Source organism: Panicum virgatum, chromosome 8K (assembly GCF_016808335.1).
Source record: "Panicum virgatum strain AP13 chromosome 8K, P.virgatum_v5, whole genome shotgun sequence".
Lineage (NCBI taxonomy): Eukaryota > Viridiplantae > Streptophyta > Magnoliopsida > Poales > Poaceae > Panicum > Panicum virgatum.
The window spans coordinates 8,002,468-8,026,735 of NC_053143.1; the positions used below are offsets into that span (position 1 = coordinate 8,002,468).

At 43.6% G+C, this 24,268-nt stretch overlaps 1 protein-coding gene across 4 annotated transcripts; it reads right to left on the reverse strand.

Moving 5' to 3' along the window:
* Positions 1 to 3,108: 3,108 nt before the first annotated feature.
* LOC120643809 (putative disease resistance protein RGA4) lies at positions 3,109 to 22,207 on the reverse strand. 4 transcript variants are annotated; one of them, XM_039920282.1, is made up of 9 exons: positions 21,871 to 22,207; positions 21,346 to 21,485; positions 20,869 to 21,130; positions 20,542 to 20,770; positions 20,303 to 20,450; positions 19,935 to 20,198; positions 18,879 to 19,856; positions 4,274 to 7,294; positions 3,109 to 3,684 (listed from the first exon to the last, which is right to left on the reverse strand). In XM_039920282.1, exons 2-9 carry the CDS (start codon positions 21,448 to 21,450, stop codon positions 3,676 to 3,678), a joined length of 5,016 nt encoding a protein of 1,671 aa, XP_039776216.1. In that variant the 5' UTR covers positions 21,451 to 21,485; positions 21,871 to 22,207; the 3' UTR covers positions 3,109 to 3,675. The 4 variants fall into 4 exon arrangements, with proteins under 4 accessions (XP_039776216.1, XP_039776215.1, XP_039776214.1 ...); XM_039920281.1 differs by having other exon boundaries at positions 18,879 to 20,198; positions 21,346 to 21,488; XM_039920280.1 differs by having other exon boundaries at positions 18,879 to 20,198; positions 21,871 to 22,206.
* Between the last annotated feature and the right edge of the window lie 2,061 nt (positions 22,208 to 24,268).

Genomic DNA, 24,268 nt, shown 5'->3' on the forward strand with positions numbered 1-24,268 from the left:
GTCGTCGGAGGTCGGTGAAGAAGAGCGGTCGGTGTCGGAGCTCTTGTCGAGGTCGCTGAGCTGCGCCAGGAAGGCCTTCTCCCGCTTCTTGGCCTTGTACTGGAAGCGCTTCTTGAGCGACTCCTTGTCGAAGCGTCCTCCCTGGTCACGACTGCGGTGCTTGTGGCGCCGACGCTCCTTGTTGGAGCCTCCCTCGTCGCGGTCGTGGTGGCGGTAGTAGTCGGAGTGGTTGTTCTGGCCACCGCCGGACTTCTTGGGGCAATCGGCGATGAAGTGGTTCAAATCGCCGCAGTTGTAGCACCCGGGGTTCTTCTTCCTCTGCCTGTTGTGGTAGACGCGCTGGAACTTGCTGATGAGGAGGCACAAGTCGACGTCGTCCAGCGTCTCCAGCTGCTCATCTGTAACAGAAGGCAAAGAGGCAAGAGAAAAGCCAAGAGCAGAGTTAGCGTTAGAGCCCGATCCACCACCTCGGCCAGTCACAAGAGCGACGCTCTTGGAAGGAGGGGCACCATTGAGCTTGGCTCGTGTCTGGTTATCCACCTCCGTGGCCTTGAGCTTGCTGAAAAGCTCGTTCACCGTCAGAGTCTCATAGCCAGCAGACTCAATGATGGTGTTCACCTTGAGATCCCACACAGAGCGATCAAGTGCGTAAAGCAACTTAAGGGCCTTCTCATGCTCTGTGTACTCAAGGGCACCAGCAGATCTGTTCGCATTGACCTTGTTCACAATCGACTGAAAACGACTAAACATCAGGTCAATGCTCTCACCCGGCTCCTGTGTGAAGTTCTCATACTCACGCCGGTGAGTCTCGAACAGTCTGGCCTTCACCTGAGGTGTACCCTCGTGGTAGTTCTCAAGACACGTCCAAATTTTGTGGGCTTCCTGAAAACCCTGGACGCGTGAGAACTCCGCACGAGAAACGCCAGCGAACAAGGCATTGACGGCCTTGGCGTTAGCCTCGTGCTGGGTCACCTGAAGAGGCGTGGCCCGAATAGCAAGCACCTCGTAAAGCTGGTTCGTGGTAATCTCCCAGACATCGGCTCCCATGCTCTGCAGGAAGGCTCTCATGCGAACCTTCCAGTAGGCATAGTCCTCGCCGGAAAACACCGGGATCTTACCAAGACTCGCCATGGTCGCCGAGTGGTTTTCGAACCGGTTAAGGTACTGAAAACCTCAACCAAGCTCTGATACCAATTGAAGGACCGAACAGGCGACCAGAGGGGGGGTGAATGGGAGCCTTTAATAAATTCTCCAAAAGAACAAGGCCTATGTCCCGAATTCAACCCGACGCACCTCTCTTCTAACCGTCAAGGCGACACACGCCAACAAGTGACGAGTTCACCCTAGGAACGGTTAGGAAAAGCTCGATGTAAAGCGCAACACAAAGTGGAAGCAGAGTTTAATCAAACGATCATGAGCTCGACTCAAAATGCAGAAGCCAAAGTATAGCGATTTACTTAAGCAAAGCTATCACCTAAGACTTCACTTGACTAAGCATACAAAAAGTTCAACAATTAGCACATCTCAAAATCCAGTGGAAGCAAAGCTTAACAAGAAGCTAATATTAAACCTAAACAAGGCTAAGCACCAAATTGGAGATTAACCTGGCTGCTGAAAATAGTGAGACAATTCGTCGAACAGTATATGGGCATGTAACAATTCACTTGAAATTGACCTCACATTTACCTAGGATTTCTAATGAAGACCTGCATGAAAACAGAAGGTGGCACGATTGCCAACTCACAGCACGTCCTTACTCAACTCGATGCTCACCTTGGATTTGGAGCTGAACCAGGACATGCTCATCTGTCCCCTGCGCCAAGACCAGCTGCTACTTGGCCTGGTGCTGGTCAGATGCCTGTGTTGCTTGCCTCCCTGCCTCGCACCGCTGCAGGCTGCTGGCGACTTGCTCTGCGCCAGGGACCAGATCGCCTGGACCTGCACTGCTCCTTGTGCCAAGAACAGCCCAGCGACCAGCACCAAAAATTCCTGCGCAAGAACAACAGAGGGAGACCAAACCAAAATCCAACACCGGAGAGACAAAATCGAATCAAATCAACCTCCCAGAGGACAAGAGGAGGAGAAGGCCTCCTTTCCCATCGATTTGTAGTACCAGGTCTCAAAGATCCATCACAAAATCCTAACCCTAGGGGAAGAAAAAAAACAAGGAAAAGAGGAACCGCGGGAGGGGCAGGAAGGGGGTGACGGGAATTTGTTCAGTTCTGGAAAAGAGAGAGAGAGAGTGGGGAGGGAGAGAGATATTTATCCCCCACTAACTCTAAACTAAAAGACTAAACTACCCCTATACTCTATTAGACACTAGAAAGCCCGTAGGGGCAAAACCGGAAAAAGATACAAGGACTCATCCGACGGTCGAGGTTCTTTCTTCGAGTCGAAGTCTTCTCCGCGATGCCGCCGTGTGGATGAAGATCCGGTTCGCGGTTTTTGGGGAGTCCGCGAAACCCGGGTAGGTGGCCGGTTTTGAGAAAACCGCCAAAACTCCACGCGCGGGAAGATTCCCGCCTCCACGCCGTGGCCCTAGACGCCGTTCCCGCCTCGGCCTTCTGACGGCCCTAGACGCCGCCCGACGCCCGTCACCTCCTCGCTCGCAGCGAGGCCCTAGACGCCGTCGACGCCCGTCGCTTCCGTCAGTCCCGAGACCGACGCCCGTGCCTCCACGACTTGGCGTCTTCAACCGCCGTCAGCTTCCTTGGTTTTGTGGCGCAAACCAAGAAACCCGCCTTCTGTCGCCGCCTGCGCCCTCGATCCAGGAGTGGACGCCACGGCTGCCGCCCGGCCCGAGCTCCTCCACGGCAACTCTCCGTCGACACTTGACGTCCGTGTACCTGCAATCCAAAGACCAAGCGCACGATCACACCGCACGGTTGACAATTCACTCATCACAAGCAGGATAGAGTACTCTCGTTCCTCAATATTACTAAGTACAGAATTGTGGAGATTGAATTGTGGGGATTACATTTTGGCAATTCATAAAATTTGTGGGAAATGAATCAAATGATACAAAATTGTACTCAAACACTGTTTGCTACTATGGTGCTAAATAAATAGCATAGGCGACTTGAGAAACTGTTCGAGAATAATGAAAACTCTTGCAGGAAACAGAACAATAACAAGTAAGAGAAGAGACAATCTGATACATTGGGTTCAACAACGGACACAGGAAACTACAATAGGACTTTGTCAGTTTTGTCTCTTTTTCCTTCTTTTATCCTCTTTATTATCTTTTTCAAAAATATTGTTTCATTTCTTTTTTTTTTGCTGATGTACAACTGCATTCCTGTCTTAATAAAATTTAAGTAGGGGGCTCCTCTTTGACTTCCCCAGAAAAGACACTTTCTGAACTATGCATTGCAGCACTTGGATTATGTTTCCCCCCGATCACTCTCGAAGTCCTCGTTATCCAACTCTTTGCCACTTCCTGACACTTCGGTCACTTTCTGACTCTTCATCACCTTCTAATCCAGTTTTTAGTTCTTCCTTATTTTCTGATTCTTCATCTATTACTGGATCTTTATCACTTTCTGATTCTTCATCAGTTTCTGACCCAGTTTCTTGCTCTACACCACTTTCCGGCTCTTCATCAATTACTGGATCTTCATGACCACTTCCTGATTCTTCATCAGTTTCTGACTCATCATCAATTGGCAGTCTCCGTCAAAAGTCCTAAAAAACAAAGTCATATGTATGTAAGATACTAAATAGCGTTGGTAGCACCCACAATAGTGCTGCTATAGCAGTAGCTGACCTCTACCGCTACCGCTACGAGGTAGCAGACCCGAAACAACAAGTTTGGACTTAGCGTCCGCTATTGCATTTAGCATCCGCTATAGTGGGCCGCTATTGCTGATTTTAGGCTGCACTTTGCAATGTTGATGATTAAAGTGACAATGAAGATGGATTAAGTGATAGTAATAAGAAAGTTGAAAAACGGCGATTTAGGAAGTAATAAAGAATGATAAGCTGACAAATAATGTTGTTTTCATTAATATGAGAATTTAGTGCTAATATGTACCTATGTATCTTCTTTATATCCATTTATTTAATTTTTTATTGGCTCTTGTACAACAAAATGTAATGGGTAAGTAAAAACACTTTTGAGCAAAATTAATGTTAATTGCTTAAATACACTCTAAAATTTTTCTAATTTTTTAAATTCCGCTATTTGGATTTAACATCTGCTATAGCATCCGCTATCTGCGATCCTCTATACAGACACTAATCTGCTACCACACCGCTATACTCTATTTATTACCTTGTCTATAATATGAGCGAGCTTCATCTTGTTCTCCTCCAATTCGCACCACTGAACTAGTTCAGGGCATCCATCAATCATTAGGTGCTGCAAACTGGTGAGTTTCTGTATGGTGCCTGGCAGAGACTTGATGCCCCTGCAATTATCTATCCAAAGGCTTGTAAGAGAAATGAGGTCTCCTAACGTCTCCGGCAGAGAAACCATGCCCTTGCAACTGCTCACACATAGAGTCTGCAGGCGAGTGAGTTGTTGTATGCTGACTGGCAGAGACTTGATGCCCTCGCAATCAATTATCCGAAGTGTTGTAAGAGAAATTAGGTCTCCTAACGTCTCCGGCAGAGAAACCATGCTTTTGCAACTGATCAATTCTAGAGTCTGCAGGCGAGTGAGTTGTTGTATGCTGACTGGCAGAGTCTCGATGCGACTGCAGTATATTATATTAAGTTCCATGAGAGATGTAAGGTCTCCCAAATACTCTGGCAGCGATACCATGCTTCCACAAAATTTCACTTCTAGAGTTTGCAGGCAGGTAAGTAGTTGTATGCTGTCTGGCAGAGTCTCGATGCGCCAGCACTGATCTAGCCCAAGTCTCGTGAGAGATCTGAGGTCTCCCAACCACTCCGGCAGCGAAAACATTCTCGTGCAAATTAGAGTTTGCAGGTGGGTGAGTTTTTGTATGGTGCCTGGCAGAACCATGACAAACTTGTAGTCACTTATCTTAAGTTTTGTGAGAGAGGTAAGGTCTCCCAGCCAGTTCGGCAGCGTCAGGACAGGCAGCAAGAAGTTTTCGTGACCACCCCCAGTGAGGTACTTTTCTTTACCTCTCACAGTCAGGGACGTGAGACCTTGAAGGAAATCCGTTGAGCAGCATGTAATGTCGCTGCATTCTGCAATCTCTAAATGTTCGAGGGAACGGAGGTGGCGAAGCAAGCTCCAGTGACCCAGAGGCACCATGCAGCATTCCACGTGAAGACTTGAGAGAAAGAGGCCTCTGTTCCCCCGTGACGACAACATTACTTTGTCACTACTGTGTACCCTCAACTTGCTTATACTTCGTGGCAGATGTGGTTTGATCCTCAACCTTGGGCAGCGTTTTATCTCTACAGAACTGAGGCATGGGAATGGGGGCTCATTCAAACCGTCCTCCGTGTCCCACTCTTCTAGGCATTTCATATCATCTATGGTGAACTTCTCAAGTCGAGGAAATGCTCTTGACCCCCCGTACAGGTGCACGTCAATCTTCTTAATCCTGTGCATTTGTATGATACGCAGGTTCTGAAGGTTTGGTAACTGACCAAGTGTTGGCAGGCTACCACATCTGGGCAAGTTGTTCATTTCCATAGTGGTCAGACCAGGTAAATAAGCACCAATGCGCATAACCCAGGATGGAAAACTGATGCTATTATAACCTTGTAGGCAGAAGAATGAAACACTGTGTGGTGGCACTAGTTCCCTCAGAACTTCTGCGTCCTCCACAAATCTACTCACAGCTCCTGTCCATTCTAAACTTAAGCTTCTAATATGTGTCTTCTCCACGAGCTTCATTGCCTGTAACTCTTCTACCGACTTCACATTTTGAAGCCTTCTTATCTCCAAAGAATCAGCTTCGTCATACTCGCACACAAAGCATTCACCATCAACAGTATTGTACTGAGGTAGCGTGGACCAACCCAAGTTACCGCTCCTGTATACAAACTTCAAGCTGTGCATTTCAGATATACTTACTGGCAGCCTACGCAGACTTCGGCACCCCGAAAGGTCTAGTGTATGTAACTTCTTGAGGTTACAAAGAGTTTCAGGTATGCTGGACATTGTATCATTTTGAGAAAGATTCAGATACTCAAGATTAGTGAGAGTACAGATCCGCTCCAGGAGAACATTTATTTCATCTGGATAGAGAAGACTCTGATAAATGTTGCCAAAATTCAAATGTCGAAGTTCACTGAGATTACCAAAAACTTCTTGTAGCCCTTCCATGCCACGTGCAAGAGAGGAGCACGCATATAAATCCAAATATTGGAGCTTGGTTAACCCATTGAGAGCTGCTGACACATCTCGAAGATAATAACATCTTGACAAGTCAAGGTGCACCAGGTTACAGAGATTCCCAAATGATGTAGGCAATTTTCTCAGCCTATATTGACGTGATAAGTTCAAGTACTTGAGTTCAGTGAGGCTACCTAAAGCTTCAGGCAACCTCATTATGTCCACCTCTTTCCCTGCAGATAGGTTCAGATATTTGAGTTTGGTCAGGGAGCCCAAAAACTCTGCCTCGTCAAGTTCGTTTCCTAAAAGGTATGAGCTTTTGGATAAGTTCAAGTATTGCAATTCTGTGAGACTGCCCAATGCTTTTGGTAGCTGTCCAACATTTTCACAGTTAGATAAGTTCAAGTATTGCAGTTTTGTAAATCTAGCCAGGCATTGTGATACTCCTATGACATCTTGACAATTTGCAAAATCCAAATGCTCCAAACTTTTAAGGTCACCAAATGATTCTGGCAGTTCTTCTATGCCCGAGCAACCAGATAAATCAAGATGCACCAGATCTTGAATTTCTCCAATCGAATCTGGTAATGCTAGGATGAAACAAGACCCGCGAAGACTGAGGAACCTTAACTTTGAGAGCGTTGTGATGCATTCTGGAATCATTCGGTCCTTGATCTTTGGAGCATTAATGTACCTCAACTGCTTCATTCGACCAATAGAATCTGGCAACTTGTTTATGAAGCACTCGCTTAAATCCAACACTCGAAGGGAGTTGGCAGCACAAAATGCAGATCCATGTACCTCACAATCCCGACAGTCCATAAAACGCAGTGCCCTTAGCATGGCAAGAGAAGTCGTGCTTGACTCCAGTGGCTTGCTACAGTCAGTGAGCAATGCAAAGCGGCAGCTGCTCCCCCCAGTGTAGCCTTGTTTACTCTGGTCCAGAATTTCTTCACCGAGGAGTGTGGTTGCCAAGTCATGCACCAGATCATGCATCGTGAACACTGTGTCATGTTCACCATACGCTCTATAAGTCTGCATGAAAAGTATGTAAATATAGTAGTGTCAGGATTCTAAACACTTAAATTGTATAACATCTCTATATATACCAAATGTCTATAAATATATACCAGATCAGGCCACATTATATTTCAGGGACAACCATTCACTAGAAAAATATGAGAAATGCAAATGTAAATTCAATAGTTGTTTACCACTAAGCCTCATGATATTATTTCTTAGTGAATATTAGGCTTGTAAGTAGAAATTTACTTGAAACTTCATGCATGCAAGCTCCTCATTCATGCTGATATTTTTTTTTGCAATTTGATCCTTTTCCCAAAACACTTTCATGTTTCACTACTAGAAAAGAGTCCTTAGGTACCGGTTTTTGAACCGGTACCCCGAAACTGGGACCTTTGTCTCCATCTTCAGGCATCGGGTAAAGGAACCGATGCCTAAGACTCTTTTAGGTACCGGGTCAAAGTTCGAGCCGGTACCAAAATATTCACGCAAAATATCCTTTGGTTGCGATTCGAACCCGCAACCTTTTGTCTCACATGTTGCTCCTTTACCATCTCACCTACGCAGCAGTTGTGATTGAGAAGGAAATATTTTACTTTTGAAGTAACCCATGGACGAGCCTAAGGTAGGCGCCGGTCGGTGGTACCACTCGGTACTAATGTAAAAGTTATCGCTCGGTACCTATGGAGAGCCTTAGGTACCGGTTGGTGTTACCAACCACCAACCGGTACCTGAGGCTCATCCGTAGGTTTTATCCACCCCAAAAGTACCGGTATGAAAATGAACCGGTACCTATGCTACCTTTGGGGTGGACTTTTGGCGTGTTATCTAGTAGTGTTGGGACCCCTGAGTGACTTAAACTTATCTTTCCACCCAGGGGTCGACGCCATGACTCACAGCACTGAGACGCCGTGACTCGTGGCGCCAAGGTGTGCACCCGCAACTGTTTCCTAGAGCTGTTGAGGTGGTGCCGACATGGCAAGTACCTCGACGCCATGCCTCAGTGCTATAATTCATGGCGCCGACCCCAGGGTCCAAAAATGAGTTTACGTCGCCCAAGGTTCTAAACATGAATATTTTTTAGAAAAAGGCTATATTGCAAAAAGTATGGTCATGCATGATAGGACCACAAAATTTGATGTTGCTAAGGGTTTGTCTCTTATCCTTGCACGAAAGGGATGATGGTGCACAGCATCCCCGTGCCTGCAGGTTCTGCGTCGATTTTGGTGGACATAGTCGGTGGCAGAAGCTTCTCTACAGTTAAGCTGACATCTCAATTGACGATATCACAACACAACCTTGGGGCAGGACATGAAAATTACCATATACTTTACTGGCCGCCTAGTGGTCACTGGTCCTACATTGCCGAGGCATCGACCTGATCTCTGCCATCGACACCACCAACCTCCCCACCTCAAGCGCCACCTCGCTATAAGATAATGACTCCACCCCCTCCCAGAAGGTGGGTACAATCCATGTAGTGCCACCACTTTCTACGAATGAATCAAGGCCATGTCCATGAAAATGTCGGGAGAACAAGAGACGAAGAAGAAAACCAAATCTCCTACTATAAGGCCAATCTCCACGCACATTTTTATTGCACAGTTACCAAGTAACTATGCTTGATGGGTGTTATGGGGATAAATCACCCCTCACATATAATGAAACCCACTTGTCACGGACACTTAAGACTTAGGGCCTGCTTGGTAGCACTTGTCACACCCTGAAATCCAAGATTCAGGATGTGATTAGAGAGAACATTAATTCAACGATTTTCATGAATTTTTAAAACCTTGCTAACATCTGTTTAATTACAAGGATATTTAATGTAGGAAAACAAACAATTTCCAAGATTAAATGAATATGTTTTTTGTTGTCTTATTGAAGTGTTGCATTCATGCTAAAGTGCATCCTGTGTTTATGTTGATGACCAAAATTGGCAACAAACGGATGAGACCGGTCTGACCGGGGCCCCTAGGCGGTCTGACCGGTCAAAGTGTCTGTAGTCGGTCTGGCATGACTGACCGATCTGACTGATGGGTATGACCGGTCTGACCGGTTTACACGGAATCCGAGTACAACTATGGATTTTGTAGATTTAGATCTATAATAGAATTTCTTACGGGACCAATCTTTTACTTTTATTGTCTTTACCTTTTATCCAACCCTAGCTTTTTCAACCTCGACATATTGTTCTTCCTTCGTCTCCATGGCGTTTGAGGACGCCCTATAGCTGGCCTGCCGAGTGTAGGGCAACCCAAGGTGCGCCTGCCCCAATGGGGTCCGTCCCAGGCAGGCGTTCGTTGGATTCTTGTCGGGCTGCCCCAACGAGACTGGTCCGACCGGTCCACCATACCGGTCTGACCGGTTGGTGCTGCGGTGCTGCAAGAAGCATCGCTGCGCGCTGCACGTGCAAGTGCTATCGTGTGTTGGCCCTGAATCGGTGCCAACATATTTTAGCGACTCCGCTGGGGAACGAAAATCTGGCTATTATGGCCGATCCATCACACCCTAGCCATATGATATCACATGATAAGCTGCTTGAGGAGTATAGGTGAGGATACGACAGAGCAGACAAAAGTCTATTTTTGTCATGCTGCCATACAACAGAGGAAGGAGTCATGAAGATAAAGGAGTGGCAGATACCATCCACCATCGACATATTGATGGAGATGCAATCCTTAAAAACTTTATCCGATGTTCTATCTAGTATTGTCAAGAATTTGATTGATGAAGAAGATAGTTTAATTTCAGTTCCTGCTATTCAAATGTCGGTTATTGAAAAGCCGGCTATTAATCCTTGCAAAACTGTGCCGAATGTTACTGGTCAAGATGAAATTCGGCCATTTCAAGCCGAAATTGTTGACCTAAAATGCCCTAGCGTGAGCATAAAAACTGTATACTTCTACGCTCGGGGAGCAACAAGGCAAAGATAAAGAGGCCGGTTGCGACGAAACCGGTCTGACCGATTCTAAGACCGGTCTAACTGCTTCTTCCAAGGTTTTGCAAAATAAATCAAAACCTAGGATGGTTAAGCCAAAAAAACATGAGATCGGTGTTTGGAAAACCATTCAAGCCAAAGGTCATAGCAAGCATTAAAAGAAAAAGCCGAAGCATATTTCTAAGAAGCTTCCGGCTAAATTCAAAAGGCAAACGAATGTCAATGATTCTAGTCGGCTTAAAAATTCCAAGCAAGCAAAATCTAGTCCGAAGCAGAAATTCCATGATCAGAATCGGCAATGGAATTATGCTCCTATGACAATGTCGTTTTCATCATATAGATCACCTATGAGTATGCCATGGAGTACTTATTTTAGTATACCTTATACTTGCCACCATGATTTCATAATTTATATATGCCGCTTCATTCTATATATTTATGCCCAAATTGTATTACTTATAGGGAGCTGGATATTAGTAAGTCATCACCTACCAATAATGACCATTTTGATCATAAAAATTGGTCTGTACAGAAAAAGAAGCACAAGGTGATCAAGCAAGTCTATCGTGTTAAAATAGATGGACGATTGAACAAAAAATTAGATTTGACACTAGGCAAAGAAAAACCGACCGTTGAAGAAACATCGGCTAGTTTCGTTAATGAGGTTGTCACTAATGAAGACCACACTTCAAATGATATAGTTGAAGCACAACCAAGTTCGGCTGGGGGGCAAGGCGAGAAGAAAGAGGCCGACAGTAAGTTGACCTGTCTGACCGGCTCCAGAGGTGGTCTGACCGGTGCGACCGGTCTAACCGGTACCCAGACCGGTCTGGCCAGTGTGTCCAGTGGATCTGAAAGCAAGTTCCTTCACAGCATGAAACAAAGCAAGGCCGAGCTTCAAGGAGCTCTTGTCCAAATATGAGGAGGGAGCCGCCATGAAACAGAAGAGACGGCCAAACGAAGATAAGAATGTGTCATCATCAAGATCTTGTGAGCAATCGGATCCTCGTCCATGTCAAGGTAATTGTGCTACTATGCTATACTACCAGTTGCCCCATGGTATTAGCCATATCCTTATTATTATACACCTTTGGATTATAGTAGGATGCATATGCAATATATATTCAATATCCTTCTATATATCCAAATTGTGCCTCACAAAGATCGATTGTAACTAGCAACAATCTGGTCAAAAGAGATCTTAATTGCAGCAAGGAGGGTGAGAAAGACATGAAGAAAGATTTCAAGTATTTACAACCGAGGTGGTGTCCCTCAGGCTTATCTCACACCCAGAAGAGGAGACTGCAACGCATACGTGAGCAAGAGTCAATGGAGCAACAAGCGGAGGTCGAGCCAAAGAGATCAACAACCATGAAGAAAGTATGGTGGCCAAAGCAAATTGTTTCATCATCAGTTTGAAGTGAAGCAAATTATGGCCAATAGTTTTTATTGCCCTTAGAACAAATATGTGGCCGATGCGTTATTAATCATCGCTCTTAGATAATTTTGGTCCAGAAGAATATTTTTTGGGCACACAAGCTTTGCCAAAAAACAGGAGGGCATACGTTGACGACCAAAATTGATAACAACCGGATGAGACTGGTGCCCCTAGGTGGTCTGACCGGTCGAAGTGTCTATAGTCGGTCTGGCATGACTGACCAGTCAGACCGATGGGTCTGACCGGTCAGACCGGTCTACATGGAATCCGAGTCCAACTATGAATTTTGTAGATTTAGATCTGTAATAGGATTTCTTGCGGGGCAAGACCTCCCCACCCTATAAATATAAAATGCCATGGCCGATAGAGGGTATCCAATCGATCAAATACAAAACCAATCTATTACTTTTATCGTCTTTACCTTTTATCCAAACCCTAACTTTTCCAATCTCGACATGCTGTTCTTCCTTTGTCTCCATGGAGTTTGAGGACACCCTAGCTGGCCTGCCGAGCGTAGAGCAACCCAATGCGCGCCTGCCCCGACGGGGTCCCTCCCGAGTGGGCGTTCGTTGGATTCTCGTTGGACTGCCCCGACGAGACCGGTCTGACTGGTTGGTGCCGCGGCGCTGCAAGGAGCATCACTGCGCGCTGCACGTGCAAGTGCTATCGTGTGCTAGCCCTGAATGGGCGCCAACAGAGTATGAGTGCAAAGTTTTCAAAATACGTTCAAAGGTCAACCAAATCTTTCCTGAGAATTTTCCAGCTTTTCATGGGAATTTATTCTCTTTTTCCTACAACCAAATCCATTCATTAGAAGGCTTTAAAAATCTTTTCTTGAGCTCCAAATACTTTATTTGGGTTCACTGTATCCAACTTTATCACTCATATTGTTCTTGGATCGAGATAATTTTCTTGGTTTAAATATATTTTTTAGAAATTCATCTGGAATTTGTTTTTGAACTAGAAATGTCTCCCAGAAAAAATAATGAAACCATTTCCTTTCGGTTTGGGCCTAACCCAACTTAGGCCTAGCCCAACTAGGCTTCCTCACCCCCGCCCACCTCTCCTCCCTCTATTCCTCCTCGCCTACCTCTCCTGCCAATCCTGTACATCTTCCGGAAGATTTTTTGTTCCCCACCTTCTAGTGTTTGAGATTCGTGCAAACAATCTCGTCCGTCGGATCTTTATCAATCATCTCCTCAACCCTAGCTGCTGCTGCTGGTCTCAATTTCCCTATGCGCCGCCGCTCCTCCTTCCCTCTTGCGCTGCCACCTTCCTCCTTCCTCTCGATGCGCCACCACCGGCGGCCATTTCCAAGCGCCGCACCGCGCCGCCGCGCTGCCCTCCACTGCCTGCGCTGCTGCTCCCGTGGCCTGCCGGCGTGCCCCGCAGCCAGCCACGTACTGCTGCAGCACCTGTGGCAGGCCTCGTGCCGTCGCGGCCATCCATGCTGCCGGCTGCGCGCCTCTCCACGGTGGTGCGCCACTGGGGTCAGCTGCCGCACCTCTCCCGTGCTAGAGTGCCGCTGTGCCCGACCAGGGCATCCCGCTGCCGCCTAGCGCAGGCGTGCGTCGCCGCCACAGAAGATGTGGCAATTTTTTTTAAAAAAATTGTTGATCTATATTTTGATAAATGTTGAATCTATTATCTTAAGATGTTGAAATAGTTGATAAAAAATGTTGAAGGTGGTGTATGTGTTTCTGAAGATGCTTGAATCTACTATTTTTAATTGTTGATCCATTTTTCATAAATGTTAAATCCAATTTTTGAAATTGTTGAATTCAGATCTCTATCCTCGACTCCATGAAATTGTTATTGGACCTCAGTGGGCTTTATAGATGGATCGCTTATCTATTTTTCGGAAGCCATATAGGAGCCCCCTACGTCTCCTAGACGCTCATGCCACGCACCGTCGTCGCCGGCCATCCTTGGCTTCTGCGCCAAGCCACACCCAGCCTCCTGCGCCTATATAGCCACATGCGCGAGCCCTCATGATCCTGTTCTCCTCCGTTGCCTTGCCCAACCCTGACATGCGTGGCACGTCAGCAAATGGATCGCCGGAGTGGAGGCGTGACTGCCGGCAATTTGCCACTCCAATTCGCCTTGGCCGGAGGCAAAGAGACCAAACGGATGTCACGATGTGCTTCCCTTAGCCGAGCCGCACCTGCGCCCTACCCAACCTGCCGCTCGCCACTACTCGAGTGCTCGTCCACCGCACGCGCCGCCGCCGGAATCAGCGGGAACCACCACCGCCGCCGCCACTTCGATTCACCGCGCTAGGGCACCGAGGGAGCAAACGGAAAGTGCCATGACGAATCCCTCGCCAATCTGAACCGGTTTTTCTGGTTCGTGTCGTCGTTCTACCACCAAAGCACCACTGCCACAGCGAACACATGGACGCCGGCCGCTGTCTCAGATGCCGGGCCGCCTCCAACTGACTTCGCTGCCGGTGAGCACACCTCCGTGATCCCCTCGCCCTCCTCTCCCTATTCCCCCACCTAGCCTAGCCTCTTGCGCCCCGAAACGCTAGCGAGCCGAACGGCCGAGCTGCCCATCCACCATGGCTGTGAGTTCTTGAAGCTTTTGCGGTTAGGCCGTCAAGGAAGTCTGTGATTAATTAGATTTCTTCTGAGTCTTTACCGTTTTCCAGTACACCCCCTCCAAACGTTAAATGCCCTCAATCTAGCCCCAGCCATGAAGTTTTGCAGATCTGAACTCGAGCTTTATCCTTTTTATGAGAACTGTTGGATGTGTCTTGCAAATCTTCTCTGCCAAGTGCCAAGCCATGAAGTAACCAGTTAATCGTGTTTAGACCCCTCAAACCTTTGTACAGCTCATAGAATCCATGTTTTAGCTCCAATCTCGATCTTGATGCGTTAGATTTCTATAAGCATAATATTTATTTTAACAACGCTGTTTGATCAAGTTTCATGCTTTCAAAATTAATAAAATATTAATTTGGTTAATGTCTATTTACACTAGTCTTTCATAACTAGAAGCTATTTAGAGTTATACCACGATCTTTCATAAACAAATGTTTAATTTGATTAATACAAACACATGTGTGTTTTTAATAAAACTTGTTTGGTCCAACACGAGACATGACGTTATTCGATTAGATGTTCTCTCATGTTGCACTTTTCAAAGCTAATAATTTAATTCGTATAATTTATACATAAACATTTACAAATAAAATTGATTAAGCTTAAACCTGTCTTTTAATGTGAAAGTATAATTTTAATTAATTCCAATACTGAATATTTCTCTGAAATGTTCATTACATGTATTTTCTTACTTAAAATAAATGAAGCATATAGTTCTTTTTCATTTATAATATAAATCTTCTGATAGCTGTATCTTTTCCACCGTAGCTCTATTTTCAGCATTTCCTACGCTTTGGTGACCGTAGTGACGAGCCCTATTGTTTAGCTTGTTCTTTTAAAGCTTTCCTTTTGTTTGGTGTATTGTTCTTAGTTGAATCTGTTTGTTGCTTGCATGTTTGTTCCTATGCTTGATGATTGCTATGAGTAGAAGGAACGTTGCTCGAGAGCTATCAAGAATATCAAGAACAAGAGATGATGATTACCTTAGCAGCTATTCTATGGATTAAATGCATGTGTATTCTTGATCATAATTTCAGTCCTAATAACCATATGACATGCTCATATTATAGTTAGGCTATGCTTGCATGCTTTATAATATTGATGGGTCCTATGTTAAGGATGACTAGTTTTCATTGATCATGCCTTGATAACCAGGTTTATATTCATGCTCGATAGTCTTGCATAGTTTCTATACTTGGGAATGGTTTACACTAAATGTGAAGATAATAATCATGTGTTACCTTCTATCAATATTCATACCTATGTTCTGGTGATGATAAACCAAGACCACTTTGATTAATCTGAACATGGAGCGACCACCCAGGATTTTCCGCACAACCACAAGGACTATCATGGCTCTGGACTTGGCTAATTAATTAGAAACTCTAGTACATGATGGCCTTACCGAAAGGGCAAGAGGGGATGCACCGTTGGGGTATAGCCCGGTCCTCTTGGGTAGTAAGCTTGGCTAAGTTACATGCCCATTAGGGAGGTTTATGCTCTGCTTTGATTTGAAACCTTAGCGGGCTATCATTTACTAGAGAATATTTGTAAAAGCCTTGTAGCGTCCCTATGCAGTCACACCTCGGAAGTGTGATAAATACCTGTGTGGTACAGCATGGTTGGGCCTAAAGCTCTTTTGAGCTTTTATGTGACTTGTGGGTAAAGATGTACAACCTTTGCAGATTGTTAAAAACTGTTATAACAGCCGAGCTCGCGGTCATGAGCGGCCTAGACCCTCACATGATTAATTAAATTTGAAGATGAATTAAATTATGGTTACTTGATGATGATATATGATTATGATGAATATTGATGATGATAATATATTGATGCTCTATATTAATTGTAGGTTGGTATAAACTTGCATTTGCTAGTAATTATGCTACTTAATAAAATGTGACCAACTAAAGTGCTTAAAGCAATTTAATTAGCCAGCTATTTCCTTGTCTAAGCTTTGCATATCATGCGCTTTGCTCTACACTTGCTGAGTACCAACCATAAGTGTACTCAAGCTTACTTACATTGCTGCTCAGAAGAGAAAGGTGTGAAGTTCTTGAAGACGGTTCTAAGCGTACGTGACCCCAGTCGATTGCCTGTGAAGTTTGGAGTCTTTATTTCCAGGATAAGCTATATATGTCTGATAGACTTTTAAGTCATTTATTTGTTTATCTCATGATACTGTTACTGTTATTCGCTGATGATGTCACTATATGGATGAAACTTGATACTAGCATATATATAGTTATGCATTCAGTTTCTTTCTAAAATCTGGTGTGACAGCACTCCACTCCACCAAAACCAGCTCCACTCCACCAGCTCCACAGTTTTCTAGCTCCACTCCACCAACTCTAGAAACATATGGAGTCGATGTACGTGTTTGGCAGATTGTGTTGCTCTAGCTCAAGAAACATGAAGATTTGGTGGAAATCTACTATTTTGCCCATTGTAAATTTACCCACATGTCATCCTATTCTCCTTTCTTCCCTTTTCCTCTCTCCTCTTTTCTCCTCGTTCTCTTCCTCTGTTTTCATGGGATTTGAGTGTGACGGCTAGTTTGGGGCCTTCCTCTATAAATAGAGGTGGTGGCCGGTGTTTTCATGGGTTGAGCACCCTTGGGACTTAGTGTCCATGCTTGGGGAGTGCTAGATAGCCTCTAACTCACTTGTGCTTGCAAAGAGTGTGATCCGATTGCGAGTGAGTGATTCTAGTGCGTTGCATTGAGAGATTGCAAGAGATTGACACTAGGTGATCGAGTTGCAAGCTCGTGGTGCTTGTTACTCTTGGAGGTTGCCACCTCCTAGATGGCTTGGTGCTGTGTCTCCATCGTGAAGCCCACAAGAAGATTGTGCGATGCTCCGGAGAAGTGATTGTGAGGGGTATTGTGCTCACCCCGCAGGAACCGCAAAGAGCAACTCTAGTTGAGTGAGACTTGAAGAGCAACAAGTGGTTCGGCCGGATCATGTGCTAGAGCTCGGTGTGTGCACTCCATGCGGGAGAGTGTGACTTGAGAGTCACCACTAGCAAGAGGATCGGCGGCAACCTTGGAGCTTGTCTCAATGGGGACTAACTTGATGGCAACCAAGTGAACCTCGGGATAAAATCATCGTGTCAACATTTGTCTTCGAGTTGGTTTGCATCCCCGATACACAAGTTTGTATTTACTTACTCATATATTGTGCTTGTGTAGTTGGTCTTGTAATTAGTTAGCTTGCGTAGCTTGCTAGTTTTCTTCTGTGGCATAGATGTAGTTTCCTTGCGTGACTAATTGGCTTGATTAGCTTTGTTAGTCACTTTGCTTACTTTGTGTAGATAAGTTTTTTGAGCTCTCTAGTTTGGCTTGTGTAGCCTTGCTCTTGAGAACTAGTTGTGCTTAGGCTTTGTGTGTTTTGCATACTAGTATGAGTAGGAACTCCCTCTTGCTTGAGTACTAGTGATTAGGTTTGTGTGACCATGCAAACTATTTTTTCTTAGGTGAGATCTACCTAGCCCGGCACCTTAGTTGCTCCATTAGGATCTTTTTGTATGGTGCAAGTTATAGATAGAGGGGTGTAGTCTTGGCTAAACCGATTAGACCGATTAGTTTAATTCTGCTTTTGCTTCGCTTAGCCGGCAACATTTTAAGTTTTAGAAAGGACTATTCACCCCCCTCTAGTCTGTCATCTCGACCCTACACTTGACCTGGCCGCTATCGCGTCCTACCCAAGGTACGAGTGCAGGCATGGGTTCCACACCTGGCGAGGTCTGGCGGGGGCGGCGCGATTCAGCGGGGATAGCGTGGTCCATCGGGGGTGGCACAGTCCGGCGAGGGCGACGTGATTCGGCGGGAGCAGCCCGGTCTGTCAGGGGCATCGCAGTTCTGCCGGCGTTGGCGAGGCCTGAGCGATGGAAGGGGACGTCGGGGTTTATTTTTTTTAATCGAAACGGTATGTTTGTGTAACTAGGAGGTCTGAATCTGGCGTTTTAGAGCACCTCTTGAGGTACTCCACAAAAAATGTGGATCTGGCCCCCTGCTCCACGTTTTTTCTGGAGCTAGAGTTTGTGGAGCTGGACTTGTTTGGCTGTAAGTTTTATAGAGTTGGTGGAGTAGAGCTATTTTTTGTGGAGTGGAGTGTTCCCAAATAGAATCTTAGACTCTAAAGCAGGACGAACCCAAGCAGGCCGGACAGGAAGAAAAGCACCGTATAGGTTAAGCGAGTGGGAAAGGAATGAATTGGCCCATGTAATGGGCAGCTGCTAGGAGGCAGTTTGTATCTAATAAAAGCCTGACTTGCAACAGGGGAAAGACGATTTGGAACTTGTGGGCGGCGGCAACGGCAAGCACTCTGCTCGACGGTGCCGATGAGTTCCTCGTCCCTGAAAACTTGATCCAGTTATTTAGTACAAGGTGATATCAAAGCATATATCGAGCGCGCATGTCAATTTAAATCCTATAAAATCTCTTATGTCTATGGACGTCGGAGATAGTACTATATGTTGCTAGTTTATGTTGTTCTGCCCTCTATTTTCTTAGCATGATTTTCAAAAGCTGTAATACATAAATTTCCTATCAATTATTACCAGGAAATAAACAATATGAAATTGCAGCTGTAATAGTAGCGACAGATGACGCACCGTTGGTGACATTGCATGTTGAAGAAAAGACATTCCCAGGAGGTTCACAATATACTTCTCACAGAGCTCCATAGTGGAGGACAGTAATGTTTGCTTTATGAAATCCAAAGAAATCCATTGGTGGATTAGATCGCGTTTAACAATCTTATAACCCTTTGGAAATATTGCACAATAGGTAAAGCATGACTTCAAGCAGTCATCCATATGCACATAACTTAATTTCAAGGACGCAAGAACATGATTTGGCAAAGATGCGTCCCTTGAAAACGTTTCATTCCAGATTTCACTGTTCATCACTTTCTCCCATTCCGCATATTTCCTGGACTGCAATATGGATCCAAGAGTTTGAGCTGCTAAGGCCACACCTCCACACTTCCGGGCAATCTCTTTTCCTATACCCACCAACTTTTCTTTGTCATGTCTAGCTTGAAAACCACTTTTTTGTTTAATTATATCCCAGCACATTTCATCCGTCAGGGCTTCAATCTTATATGGTTCAATGTTACTGCAAATTGTCCTCGCGATATCTTCACTGCGTGTAGTTACTAAGACAACTGTTTTGCTGCTGTCACCAGGATTTAGCATATCCTTCAAATCCATTAGTCGAACTCTATTATTCTCCCAAAGATCATCTAAGACAATCAGAATATTCTTACCAGCAATTAGTTTGGTGAGGCAATTCTTTATTAAATGTAGTTCATTTGCTTGGTTCTCCTTTCCAGATAGCTGTGAAATTATAGAGTTACCAATTTTACACAAGTCAAATCTCGGGGACACATAGACCCAAGCCTGAGAATAATATTTGAAATTTGTATCATTGTAAATTAGTCTCGCAAAGGTTGTCTTGCCAATTCCTCCAATACCATATACAGGAAAGATTATGATCTTCTCTGACATGCTCCCAAGTAAAGAAGCCATCTTTTCCTTATTCCCTTCTCTTCCTACAATTAGTTCTTCTCCAACATGGAATGATGTTTCCTGTGGATTGTCAGATTCTTTCTCACTGCTGCTAGAACTTGAAATAAAATTTGAATGCTGGTGTTGATCAGTGGTCACCTTATATTCCTTTGTCGGCTTCATCTCACTGTGCTCTGTTGTTTTGTTTCTTTCCTTGGGAGCCTGCAGGTTGATTACCTCGTTATTGATGGCTTCTATCTTACTTAACTCATCGATAATCTTGACAATATCTGGCCTTTTTTGGCTGTCATCCTCCAAGCAGTTCAATGCTATCTGGGTGCATGTCTCTACTTGGCGGAACCATGCTTCAAGTAAGGAACCATTACTGTATTTCTCCCATCTCTTCCTCCAGTTTCTCAGGACCTGAGAAATTGAGCTGTCAAGATGGGCTAGTACCATTCAAATGTGAATATGACATAGATCTGATTAAAATTTTAATCTTATTAAAAATAAATATGATTTGTCACCTGATCAATAAATTCTGCCGGCGCGTCTACATATTTGGAGTGGCCGTCTGGTCCTGACACTATCCTTATTATTATACCACCCAAGCTGAATATGTCGAATTTTTCTGATATTTTACCTCCGTGGATGAATTCTACTGGCTGGAACCCACTGCATTGCATCAAATGCAACGAATTTAATCATAATACATAGAGATTTTGTGATTAGAGAAAGGATGTATTAACATGACGAATCGACTTACAGTGTTCCTAAAGGACTTTGTGTGGTCCTTGGTAGTTGGTCACTAAAGATCTTGGATAAACCAAAGTCTGCAATCTTTGGCACCATGTTCTCATCTAGTAGTATGTTGGCAGGTTTTAGGTCTAAGTGTAATAGAGATTCTCCCCTGTCCTTATGAAGATATTTTAAACCTTCACATGTCCCTTTAATAATATTGTACCGCATATCCCACTCATGGCCACAAGATTCCTCTGCAGTGATAATAAACAGAAACATTATCCGTCAACCAAATACAAATATATGCAGGAACATTTTATTCGATGACACGGAAAATGGAATAGAAGCATACCAAAAAGATGATTTTCTAGGGTACCATTGCCCAAAAACTCAAAGCAGAGTGCTTTCTGTGTCTCCTCAGCAAGTACTGTTTTTCCGTTGTACTCTATACGTGTTTGCTTTGTTTCATAGCAATAACCAAGAACCCGTACAATGTTTTTATGTTTTACCTTCGTGAGATTATAAAACTCATTTCGAAATTGCCTGTCATCAAGATCCGAAGTGCGATCTTTAAATATCTTTACAGCAACATCATTGCCATTTGTAGTCACTCCCTGTCAAAGATACGTAAAATGTTGGTACTGGCTTTGTTTTACTTGTTATGGCATACTATTATCACATTTGATTTGCGTTATCATGTTCAGTAGTAAGAAAAGTCGTCCATTAATTTTTGGATAACATCTAGTAGCGAGGCAGGCAGGTATGTTGTTTCCAAGCACTAATGTACCTTGGTCGGACTTATTCTTCACAAAACATGCCTAAATCTTACCTTGTAAACTGTTCCAAATGTTCCTTCCCCAACTTTCCGCTCCTTCGAGAAATCATCTGTAATTTCTCGTAAAAACTGAAATGTTACTTCCTCTGGTTCTTCCATAGCTGTGCAGTGTAACTTGATGTCCTTGTTTCTTTCTGCTGGTACAAAGAAGAATATCAGGTGAGGAATATAGAACATACCCTAACCTTACAGGAGCAGAAGCGTAGCTTCATATCTGTATCTTACCAGTAGCGACCATATATGGATCAGCAGCTTAATAATTATAAGTAAGAAGGGTTCTGGGATTCGGTCCGAATTGACCGAATCTCACCGAAATTCATCCATCTCGGAAGGATCCGAAACGAATTTAGTGCTTCAAAATTTGAATATTTCCAGAAATCTATCCGAAAACCGACCGAAATTCGCCCAATTCAGTTGGGACCGAATTTTTCTCGAAATTGAATCCCAAAACCTTGGTAAGAACTAGATCGAGTGCAGTGCCACTATGGAAGACAATAAGGAGAAGATTAAGGATAGTACCTGAGAACTGAAAAGGGTAGCAGCACTGGTGACAGATTGCGCCCAATGAAGGGAAGACTCGAGTAGATGCGAAGGCCCGGTGGCGATAATGGATGGCTATGGCGTGAGCTTCGAGGTGCTGTGAGCCATGGACAAGAGACTTTATTCCCTCTATCACTTGAGGAGAAAAAATAGTACCGGACAGGATATACAATTTTTATTCCATCTCTCTCGCCAAGATATAATTTTAAAGGAGTGTTAGTATCCCAATGTACATGGGTAGACGCCAATCTTGCCATCCAGCCGTCCGAACTGCCTTTAAGGGTTGGGAGCGATGCAGGGTTCAGATTGTTTTGGGACATGTAACAGGGGATAGGTAATCAGCTTTTTTATGAGTTAGCAGGCACGTTGTCTCTGACAAAAGGTACTCTACATTGTGAATAAAAAACATAAAGATACCTGCAAAACGGTGACACATAACTTTGATCATTGAGAGCACAAAACAACACTATTGCAGAGACATGAACATACACTTAACTTTGATAACTGAGAACACTATTGCAGACCCCGTGACTCTTTTATTTAACTATATATACACTTAATTCTCCTAGGTGGACCAGATCTTTGGAAGTGGTAGCCGCCCTTAGTACGGGATGCCATGCATGTGCCTTACAGCAAACTAAGCAGATTCGCCTAAACACTGCTACTACTTTATAGAAAAGTTCCATTTTTTTACACGCACGTTAAAAAATATATTACTGTAACGATTTGTGTCCACGTGAGCATTTATATTTCACTAGGTGTATGCCCATGCGTTGCTACAGGTGAAACAAATTCTCTACAAAGCATCAATCTAATTGGCTTAAAGAGCATAATCATATATGCGTAGGTACATTCAATACCAATCATGTAACAACACTTGAGCTAGAAGAATAAACATAATCATATATGTGTTGGTATGTTCTGAAATTTTAGAATTTCCAAGCATATAGCCACTTTTAAAATAATTATAAATAAGCGGTTTTAACCATTGCACAATCCGAAACTTAAAAAATTACTCAGACATTCTCCAAAAGTACATATTATCCCTCAAACAATATTGCATCAATATATATCAAGAAAATTCAATTAAGAATTTCTTGAAATGCTTAACAAAACAACCATGTTGATGACATAATCCCAAGAAAACAAACTACAATATAAACTTGTCTAATTTGTCTTGGGATACATTCATCTCGTTGTGCATTCTCCAAACTTGGAACAATGACAAAAGCCGAAGTTTGCACCCCAATATGACCTGACACTACATTAGTATTTTTCAAATCTTAAATAAGCTTTATATTTATATTTTTAATAAGAAAGAAGAATTCAACAGTAACATGTATTTATATATGTAAAATTATCGAGCTGCTACTGATATGGATTAAATACTCCACCTTTCTCTCTTAATCTTGGTCTTGGTGTCCTGTACCTTAGTCTGAATCTTTGTTTTCACACTGAAAGTTCTAAAGCTCTGTTGCCACACCAAAAATAAAGAACACTTATTACCAATAGAATAGATGGACTGAACATATACCCCGACCATGAACATGCAGATAGATAATATATATGATTCTATCAAATCTGAAGCACAGTATAACATTTTATCTAAACTAGGCGTATGGCCCACGCATTTGCGCGGCTAGTATTGAAAATTCAAAAATTTGCATGTCGTTGTATCCTTACTATTTTTTAAAGATTATACTATTTGTTACCATACATCACCTTGTTCATTTTCGTAAATTATGTCTTATTGTTGGTTAAAACAATTCAAATATGATCTACCTATAATAATAATTTGATTTGTTGAGCTTTAATAATATTATGCATCAAATTATTCTTATTTTCTTTTTATTTTGATTGATTATTGTTAGCTTTAGTTTTTATTAATAGTATATGTTTGTAGCTGATACAAAGCTAAATGATATTTTATATTTAATTTTTATAATGGCATTGGTGGGTGATTTTTAATTAGTTGCACGGGTATTTTAGGCTATTTTTTATCGTAATGGCAGTGGTGGGTAATTTTTAATTAGGCACATGTGTATTTTAGGCTAATTTTTATCGTAATAGCAGTGGTGGGTAATTTTTATTTTTCTATTTTTTCTGATTAATGTGGTAATTTTTAGGACTTGAGAGCAATTTTTATTTTTTTATTTTTTTCTGATTAATGTGATAATTTTTAGGACTTGAGAGCGAACATAAAGGATTCGTTTGTTGGCCAAATAATAAGATAATACTATCTAACACCAACTTTTGCCGAAAGCCAGAACAAGAAACCTGCTTTTGGAGATGGAAATTAACGACGATCGCTCGCAGTCGCAGGTTCTCTCTCCGGCGGTCCGGCCACTACTACAAAACAGGCCTTTGTTCCTGGCCA

Bases quoted from the DNA above. Each gene is read 5' to 3' on its own strand.
- LOC120643809 (XM_039920281.1), bottom strand. From the start codon at position 21,450: ATGGAAGAACCAGAGGAAGTAACATTTCAGTTTTTACGAGAAATTACA. The intron at 21,131-21,345 runs GTAAGATTTAGG...TATCTTTGACAG, and splicing joins CATTTGGAACAGTTTACAAG to GGAGTGACTACAAATGGCAA. The intron at 20,199-20,302 runs GTGACAAATCAT...TCAATTTCTCAG, and splicing joins CGGCAGAATTTATTGATCAG to GTCCTGAGAAACTGGAGGAA.